The sequence below is a fragment of the Triticum dicoccoides genome, chromosome 6A, assembly GCF_002162155.2.
Source record: "Triticum dicoccoides isolate Atlit2015 ecotype Zavitan chromosome 6A, WEW_v2.0, whole genome shotgun sequence".
Lineage (NCBI taxonomy): Eukaryota > Viridiplantae > Streptophyta > Magnoliopsida > Poales > Poaceae > Triticum > Triticum dicoccoides.
The window spans coordinates 490,445,443-490,455,090 of record NC_041390.1 but is presented as its reverse complement, the minus strand read 5'-3'; the positions used below and the strand labels follow the sequence as shown (position 1 = coordinate 490,455,090).

Here is a 9,648-nt window from a genome sequence, read left to right as displayed (position 1 = left end):
AGCTTGTCGGGATCTAGTCGGGAAGAAGGGTGGGGAAGAGAGAGGCGTGGGGGAGGGAAATGAGCCAGCCAAGAAGCTCATTCGCGTGGTCTGTGTGTGCAGTGAACACATCCAAAAGATGGCCCGACACGTCGAACGACGCAATTGCACGAGAAGTTTAAAAATCTGACATCACATTTTTATCCTTTTTAACACAATGCAAACGCAGATATTCATACTCCCTCCGGTGCTTTTTACTCCGTGTATTAGATTTTTGTCAAGTCAAACTTTATAAAGTTTGACCAAATTTATATTAAAAAATATAAACATCTAAAATACAAAATATATATACTATGAAACTATATTTCACAATGAATCTTTTCTTTTGGAAAAATGATCCAGATATATTATCAAAGTTCAGTAGAAGTACAAAGCATCTCGAACATAATAAAAATTACATTGAGATTCCAAGATCTCCAAACAACCACTACTGTCGCCAGAACGAGCCGCCGACGCGCCGCTGTCGCCGGTCCCCTACCGGAGCCGGCTTGATCTTGTCAATGACAACCGGGAAGTCTTCATGTACATACCCCTAAGGGCTAGCGCCCTCAAGTCGCAGTCGTCGCCGTTGAACCCTTGCATAGATCTGAAGTACCTGGCACCAAATCTCGCCACAAGACGAGAAACCTTAACCTCACCGCGCCAAAGAGATGGCAGGAATCAACGTCGGAGCTCCGTTGACTACATCCAGACGGACGAACTCGAGGAGGAACGGAGCCCAGAAAACAAATTCAAAGAAGTAGCGCCACCATCCACCCGAGGACCACACATGCGAGGACTAAAAACCCTAACCTAAACTACTAAACAGAGCGGAGGCACCGGGATTCCCCTCCCCACCACCGACCGCCGAAGCGGCAGGCAGAGAGAAGGCGAATCCACGGGTTCGCTGGCGAAGTTTTTGGAGGAGAGAGTTTTCCCTAGCCACGTAGGGTTAGGGAAGGAAAACTTGTGGGTGCTTAATTTTGTATTTCATAATGAATCTAACTTATATTGATTTGGCATTGTGAATGTTGATATTTGTTTTTACAAATTTGGTCAAAGTAGAGATATTTTCGACTGCATGCTAAACTTATAAGCAGACTAAAAAAACGGAGAGAGTAAAAAAAGTATTAAGTTTTTCGGAAATAGAGAAAGAAAAGAGTGCCCACAACTCAACGAAAGCAGCTACTACTGGTCAATGGAGAGTGATCAATGATAACATAGTTAATCAATAAAGTGACAGCTTTCCCCAAGAAAAAAAAAGAAAAATACTACGTGCCGCCGCAGCGACCGGCAAATAGGAGGGCTCGAGAACCTCTCTGCCTCTCTCTAACGCACGTGAGGCCAACCAACAGCCAGCAACCCAGCTTTGACCGGTCAAAATCAGATTCGAAATCACGTTTTCTCTGTCCTTTATCTACTGCCCCGACCCCGACTGCTTCTCCTACCTCCACCCCCGTGCGCTGGCTCCGTGCCCCCCTGCAGATCCTCCTCCGCCGCCTCAAGCACCCGCTCGCCCGCCACTGGGTCTCGCTACCCGAACCCCACTCCAAGCGCCTCCGCCTCCACCCCCCGTGCGCTGGCATCGTCCTCGAGCAGACCCACGGCAGCCCGGCACGACACCACACCCAACAGCGGCCCGGAGTGCTGCGTGCCGTGCTTCGGCGCTCCGGCGAGGCACCCGTGCCGTCCGTCGGGCTGTCCGGCCCGACTGGTCTGAGGCCGACGTGGCCCGAGGCACGGCAGTGCTGGCCCGACCCGGCCCATGCACCTACGTTCTTCGTCTCCCTCGATCTCCACTCTCCCACCAGTCCGCTTTTTCACTCTCCTTCCACCCCCCACCCCAACCCCCGTGTCGTGTCCACCCACCACCAACCCACCCACACCCACGCGCATCACATCTTCATCGCAAGCTAGCTAGCTAGCCAGAGTAGGCCAGATCCAAATCACAACGCCGCCCGGCGTGGAGCAGTCGAGTTTCGCCAATGCCAGGGAGCGTGCCGCTGGCGCTGGGGCTGGACACGGTAGGGCTGCAGGTCCCGTGGTACTTCCGTTGCCCAATCTCGCTGGAGCTCATGCAGGACCCCGTCACCGTGGCGACCGGCCAGACCTACGACCGTGCCAGCATCGAGTCGTGGGTCGCCACGGGGAACACCACCTGCCCCGTCACCCGCGCGCCGCTCGCCGACTTCACGCTCATCCCCAACCACACCCTCCGCCGCCTCATCCAGGAATGGTGCGTCGCGCACCGATCCCTCGGCGTCGAGCGCATCCCCACGCCCAAGCAGCCGGCCGACCCGGACCTCATCCGCTCCCTGATCGCCCAGGGCCCTGCCCTCCCCGTCCTCAGGAAGCTCAGGGCGCTCGCCAGGGAGTCTGACAAGAACAGGCTCGTCATGGCCACGCACGAGACCAGGGCGGCTCTGGTGGAAATGGCGTTCGGGGGCAGCGCCGAGGAGGCGCAGGCGGAGGCCATGGCGGTCCTTGCCCTGGTAGGGATGGGGGAGGCGGAAGCTGTGGATGTGGTGGGCAGGGAAGAGAGGGTCACCAGGCTTGGCAAAGTTCTTGGCAGCCAGGGGACGACCTTGGAGGCCAAGGTTAATGCAGGTGCCGTCGTGGAGGCGGCTGCTGCGGTGTCTGGGGCGGAGGCCAGGGTGGTGCTTGGCGCAGCTGATGGAGTCATTGAAGGCCTGGTCGCGCTGGTGGACGAGAAGGCAAATGCCCGTGCAGTGCGCATTGGGATCCGAGGCCTCTTTGCTCTCTGCCTGGCCAAGGAGAACAGACAGCGCGCCGTATCAGCTGGTGCCGCATCAGCTCTGGCCCGCCGAGTGGCGGAGGGCGGCTGCGTCGGCGAGCTGGAGCGTGCGCTAGCAGCGGTGGAGCGACTGTCCCGGACAGAGGGTGGCCGCGAGGCGGTTGTCTCGGGCGCTGGAGGTGGTGCCGCGGTGGTGATCGCGCTAGTGCGCGCCATGTCCGGGCGCGGCGCTGAGCATGCTGCGGGCGCATTGGTGGCCGTGGTGGGCGGGTCTGAGGGGCTGCAGCTGGAGGCCGTCCGAGCAGGTGCCATGAGTCAGCTGCTCATGATGGTGCAAGGCGGCTGCTCGGAGCGTGCCAAACGCAAGGCGCAGCACCTCCTGAAGCTGCTCCGGTCTGCCTGGCCGACCACCGATTCCATGGCCAACTCGGCTGATTTCCTCCAACCATACTAACCCCGCATTGCATCCCCTTTCTGAATCTGAACCACCACGGCACTAGGGCGGGGTGGCGGTGCCTGTATGTAATGGCGGTAGTAGGATCATAGGAGAGATTTTCTCCCCTAAAGAAAATTTCATGAGGCTAGGGCCGGGCAGCGGTGCCTGTATGTAACGGTGGTAGTATGATTTTATTGACACTCTTGCTGTAGAAATTCATGTTTAAAAAGTGTACATATACATATGTACCTTGTTTAATTCTAGACTTTACTTCCACTCTCTGATGCAAATTAATTTGTTTATATCATGTATGCTTTGATTGCTTGAGATAACAAAAAAAGAAAAGAGCTGCATTGCTATTTGGTCATGGTCAGTGCCCCATTGGAATTTCATATGTAGATGGCACTGAGGTTTTTAGGTAGAAATGTTGGAACTTCATTCTACACATATTCCGTCTGACATAGGAGTTGCAGGATGTTGATTTTTCTCTTTTGTCTTCCTTTCCAGGTGAAAGCCGTTGCTGCTCCTCAAAATTTATATTTTGTAGGCTTTAATTTTTGGTGTGATGTCATGGCACTGCAAGTCACATCTTAAGGCAATTTTGTTTCTTTTACCTGGAATCACGGAGATTATTTCTTTTTGTTTTGTATTTCATCTTAGGATACAAAATTAATTGTAAACTATTTATGTTCCTACAGAATCTTGGTTCCACCCCAGAAGGGGAGCAACACCTCATGTCTGTAAATTATTTCGTTTTGTTCAGGAGCCAAATGCTACTAGCTTTTACCGTTGGCAATTTTAGTTAGGGCACAATATATAGTAGACAACTACAAAATTTTAACCCTTAAAATTGTTTCTTACCATATGACACCATATTTGTACAGTTATAGACTTTGTTATAGTTTTTGCGGCTTTCAAGTGAAGTAAATAATTTAAACTTCCATTCTCTTGGTTTGATAAGTCTACAAGGTTAATCTTCTTGGTTTTATTTAGCTCATTGTGTAATTACTCTTATTAAGTTTGCATTACTGACACTCTGCAGTATAAGTATGACCTCGAAATCTTTGTGCTCTATTGACACTCTTGGTCAATTTACAGGAAAGATTTGTTAAAAGGAGAGATACCCTGATTTGACTGCCTCAAGATAAACATCTCATATGGTTCTTGTCCTTTCGACGAGTCTACTTTAATGCAAGAATAAATAGGCATCCCTGTGTTGACACATGTTGTTCTATGTATTACAGGCTATAGAGATTTTGATTGCCTGTGACATCTTCAGGTTTTTCCTTAATTTCTGAACGCTTGCACTGTTTTTAAAGTTACATTATGGGTTCACCTCCTTTTTTAACTCTCTATATATGGTTGTACTATTGACTAACATTATGGGTTCACCTCCTTTTTTAACTCTATATATATGGTTGTACTATTGACTAACATTATGGGTTCACCTCCTTTTTCTTACCCTCATTTCAGATTTTGTAATTGTACTTGAGAACTTTAGAAAATCTGGATGAGCATTATTCCAAACTTCATAATTGTATTGCCAACAGTTCAATTTCTAAATCAAGCCGCATGTCGTATCTTATTTGTAGCCTTGGTTATATGCTTATTGCTTAGTGGGATGTACAGATCTAGGTGATGTCGGAATAATTTCCCTTTTGACATGTGTTTTGTATTGAATAATATATGACTTGTTATTTATTAAATATTTAAATTTGCCAATTAATTCCTTGAGGCAACCAGAAATTGCAGTGCGAGATTAAATATGTTTGCTAGTTTTTATTTCATGTAAGAGGATATATGCCTTTGATCTGTCGTTGGCTGAGGATATTCTTGTAGCATGATTCTGGTTTCTCTTTTTTTAGCTCAGTTGGTCCTGAAGCCTATATTTATTTCACAATCTGTGAAATCGCACTCATGCGATTATTTTGTTGGCTATGAAGCACAAGCTAAATCATCTATTCGAAATTGTTTGACAATTTTTCATCTCTTATCATCTAGCCTGGACGTCAGTTAGAATTCAACGTATCTCTTGCCTACACTCTATATTGATCTGCGTAGAGTTTTCTTATTTAAAATTGAGTGATCCTGGTATATGTACAATTTCGATTGTCATCCTTTAACCTCATTTCCATGATTGGGGAAGTTGCTTTGCGTGGATTGCTTCAAATTGTAATGGTCATACTGACTTGCAGATTGGATTTAACTTTGTGATTCTCAGTTCTTAATGCTTGTTATACATTCAACTGCATTTAAATGTTCTAGGTCAGTCATGAAATACTCCATACGATGAAAGGGTGATGCACCCTGGTGGTACTCACGTTGTCATGCCAAGTTTGCTGTCAGGATTCTTTGTTGATTGCATTTTGGTGACCATGTTCATCATTGGATGAGAATGCGTCTTACTGAAGAAAATGCTCTGAATGACCATGAAACGAATATTGATGCGTGGGATATGCAACAAGTCAGTTGGGGCCTCTGGTTAGTACAAGATGAGAATGCGGTATGTATCACTTGAGTTGGTTCATATGGCTTTAACAAACTATTTTTCTAATGATATGCCAAGCATCTCTGAATGTAAGTATAACTCCATCATGTACCCAATGCCGCTGTTGGGTCCTTGGCACTGGATATTATATTTTCAAATGTTGATTTGTTTAGTTGTCTTAGTCTTTTGAGTTGCATCATATAGCTTCTAGAGTTCGAGTATTCTGTTTAGTCGAGACTGGTGATGTATGTGCACGCTTCCTAGTCCTGAAAATAAATGGCTAGTAGGTACGGAGAAGCGGTAAGGCACTCAACAAAGCATCGGCATTCTACATGCTACTAATCCTCCTTTTAAGCTTAACTTTTCTTTACATGACTAAAGTTCGATCCTCGGCCTCTACGTCAGTTTCAATCGATGCACAACGTGACGTAGCTTCTCGGTTTGTTCGTCCGGTGACTACGTTTTCCACGCTCCACGCATGAACCAACCGACGGTTTTGATATCCTGGAAATAATTAGTGTAGCTCCGTTCATGCAGGGAACAGAAAAATCCATGAATGGATTGAATGATTGGTGGTGAGTTGGTGACAAACATCCCCTTCCACTCGGCCGCACGCTGGTCTTTGGTCAAAGGGATGGCAACTCCCAAAGTTAAGCAAATGGAGATGCATATCCGAATGCAGAGCTCAAGAACTAAACTATGCGTCTCGAGCCCCCACTTGACGGGGACAAGAGCTTTTTCGCCCCCTTCCACCCGGCTGCGGGCTGGTCTTTGGTCAAACCAATGACAGCTCCCAAAGTGAAGCAAATGGAAAAACATATCCAAATGCAGAACTCAAGAACTCTGAAACCAAGCTTATCTTAGGAAGGCCAGTTCTTTTGGGGTTTATGGCTAGCTGTGAAAATAAGTTGCCTCCTTTCGAGTTTATTCTAGAAGTTCTTTTTGCCACGAAGAGGGCAGCAAGAGTTAATTAGGAGGCTGATCTCTCAAGAGAAAACTGATTTAGTTGATGCTATCAAGATGGAGCTAAGGCCCAGGAGACCGGCATATATTTCTCTTGACAGTTAATACATGAATTATCTGTTTCTTGAAGATAAAGATGCACAGAGCACAACATATTGATTAAACATGTTTGCTAGTTTTTCTGGCCCTTTTTCTCCGGATACATGAACGGGTAGGTTCCTAAAGAAGAGTTTGTAGCATCTATTGTTTATTGGCCACTATGCCTTTCATTGCCTTTCTGACGCTGCATATGTAAATTAACTCATGGCGGGATCATAGATGATATTTGGAATCCGGATTAGAATTTGTGCAAAAGGAAGCGAGAAAAAAGTCATCCGGCATAACGCAAAGTGTGGTATAAAATTGCCGTCTCGTACGATTAGTCGATGACAAGAACGAGTGAAGAGTTGTTCCGGGATACATTAGTTCGCCGTAATTAGAGAGGTTAGTGGCTGAGTTATAGTGTCTGCTTTGCTGTTGTCCTCTGAACAGCTTTTGAACTCTTGTTGCAGTGCGATAGGAGTATGCCGGTATCCTTTGTGATCTACTCCCTCCGTTCCAAAATAGATAACTCAACTTTATACTATCTTTAATACAAAGTTAGTATAAAATTGAGTCATCTATTTTAAAACGGAGGGAGTAGATTCTTTCCTTTACGTTTAATGTTTGTGTTTCCTATCAAAGGCTGGACGGTCAATTTCTGTGATGACAATGTTCTTTTTGGATGCTGCTGCTGCTCTTGCCCTCTTGGTGGTGGGTGCCGATGCCAGGTGGTGATGGACGCCATGTCTTTGAATGCAACTTTGCCTTTTAACACACCCACACCTGCATTTCACTGTCGTCGAATACTCGCTAAGAGCATCTACACCGCGATGGCCAAATCCAGCCCCTCAAACACCCGTGGACGCGTTTACGTGTTTACGGGCATTGACCGGACACGACTTATATTTGGCATGCTGTAGTCGTCTATCTCATATTCGGTGCCTTATATCCATATTACCCATGCAAACGTTGATTATCCTAAGTGATCAAACGATGGATCAAAAAATCAGATGCAAAGGAACACAAGATCGGCTGCAAACGGACATTAACATACTTCGCGACATCCAAAAAATCATAATTCGTCATCGAACAAGTCCTTAAACATCTACAACTAAAACGATATAAACATTGAGGGGGAGGGGGGGGGGGAATCACCCCTTCCTCACCGGGCCTTTGCTCTTCCGGTTGCCGGCGCAGCTGTAGGCGTCCGCGGCTGGTGGAGGGTCTTGGTCGTCCGATGAGCAGGTGCAGTTGTCGCCGTCGTCGGAGTTGGAGTTGGAGAGGACGATGAGCCCCTTCATCCGACGAACAGCCCTGTCCTTCTCCCCAGCCTTCTTCGCCCCTGCCTCCTTTCCCTCGCGCTCCGACTGCTCAATAGCAAGATGAAGCGCCTTTTGTTAGGGCATGTCTCTCTCTAAGTGGTTTTGGTGATTGATGACAATACATTTGTGGACTAATCGTGTGCATTGAGCATTTCAGATATTCATTCATTGGCACGAGACGATTCTTTCCCCTCGGAGCTCAAAGTGAAGAAGGTGTAGTCTCTCTCGTTTCGGTTTTGATGGACTTGAGTGGTAGGAGACACCGTACTATCAAGAGGGGGTCCGTATCGAAAAGGCTAGGGTGGAATCAACACGTACACGTCTATCTCGCACCCCCAGCTCCTTCCCTCTTCCTTGGAACTTACCGATATCGCGGAAGTGGTGCTTGGGAGGTGCCAGCAGCAGTACCACCGGGCCGGAGCGGCAGTACCGCTAACAGCCTCAAGCGGTAGTACCGCTGTCTCGCAGCGGTAGTACTGCTCGTGACCATCAGCGGTAGTACAGCCCTAGCTCCGTGCAGGTGCCGCCTCGACTCGAGACTGGCACGTCTCGTGTCGGGTTCAGCGGAGTACCAGCGGTAGTAGGGGCGGTAGTACCGCTCGCGAGCGGTAGTACCGCATCTACCACCGCTGCTAGTGTCGCCCGGGCACTCTCTCTTTCTCGCCCCTTCTCCCTCTGAGGCCTCTGCTCTCAGTCTCCGCAGTAGTACCGCTGGGGCTCGCGGTAGTACCGCTCTGTGCGGGCTGAGGAGGGGATAACGGCTGGATTGATCTCCCCACTATAAAAGGAGGTCTTCTTCCCCAAGAAGACCTACCTTTTTCCCCACAAGCTCCATTGTTGCTCCAGACCTTATTTTCGCCCGATCTCTCTCCCTGGCCAATCAAACTTGTTGATTTTCTAGGGATTGGTTGAGAAGGCCCGGATCTACACTTCAACCAAGAGAAATTTGATTCCCCCCACTAATCCCTTGTGGATCTTGTTACTCTTGGGTGTTTGAGCACCCCTAGACGGGCGAGGTCACCTCGGAGCCACATTCCATTGTGGTGAAGCTTCGTGGTATCGTTGGGAGCCTCCAATCAAGTTGTGGAGATAGCCCCAACCTTGTTTGTAAAGGTTCGATCGCCGCCTTCAAGGACACTACTAGTGGAATCACGGCATCTCGCATTGTGTGAGGGCGTGAGGAGAATATGGTGGCCCTAGTGGCTTCTTGGGGAGCATTGTGCCTCCACACCGCTCCAACAGAGACGTACTTCCCCCAAAGGGAAGGAACTTCGGTAACACATCCTCATCTCCACTGGCTCCACTTGTGGTTATCTCTTCCCTTTACTTTGTGCAAGCTATTATTGTGTTGTACCATTTGCTTGCACTTGTTGTTGTTTTTGTTTGCACCATATAGGTTGTTCACCTAGTTGCACATCTAGACAACCTTTTTGTGGCTAAAACTATTTTGTTAAGAAAAGCTAAAAATTGGTAGTTGCCTATTCACCCCCCTCTAGTCAACCATATCGATCCTTTCAATTGGTATCAGAGCCTCGTCTCTTTATTAAGGGTTTCACCACCCGAAGAGTATGGTTGACACCGAGGA

The 9,648-nt window shown here is 48.0% G+C and overlaps 1 protein-coding gene across 1 annotated transcript; it reads left to right on the top strand.

The window, feature by feature from the left end:
* Positions 1 to 1,467: 1,467 nt before the first annotated feature.
* LOC119317422 (U-box domain-containing protein 26-like) lies at positions 1,468 to 3,576 on the top strand. The gene has a single exon (XM_037591871.1). It carries the CDS (start codon positions 2,004 to 2,006, stop codon positions 3,225 to 3,227), a length of 1,224 nt encoding a protein of 407 aa, XP_037447768.1. The 5' UTR covers positions 1,468 to 2,003; the 3' UTR covers positions 3,228 to 3,576.
* The last annotated feature ends 6,072 nt before the right edge of the window (positions 3,577 to 9,648 follow it).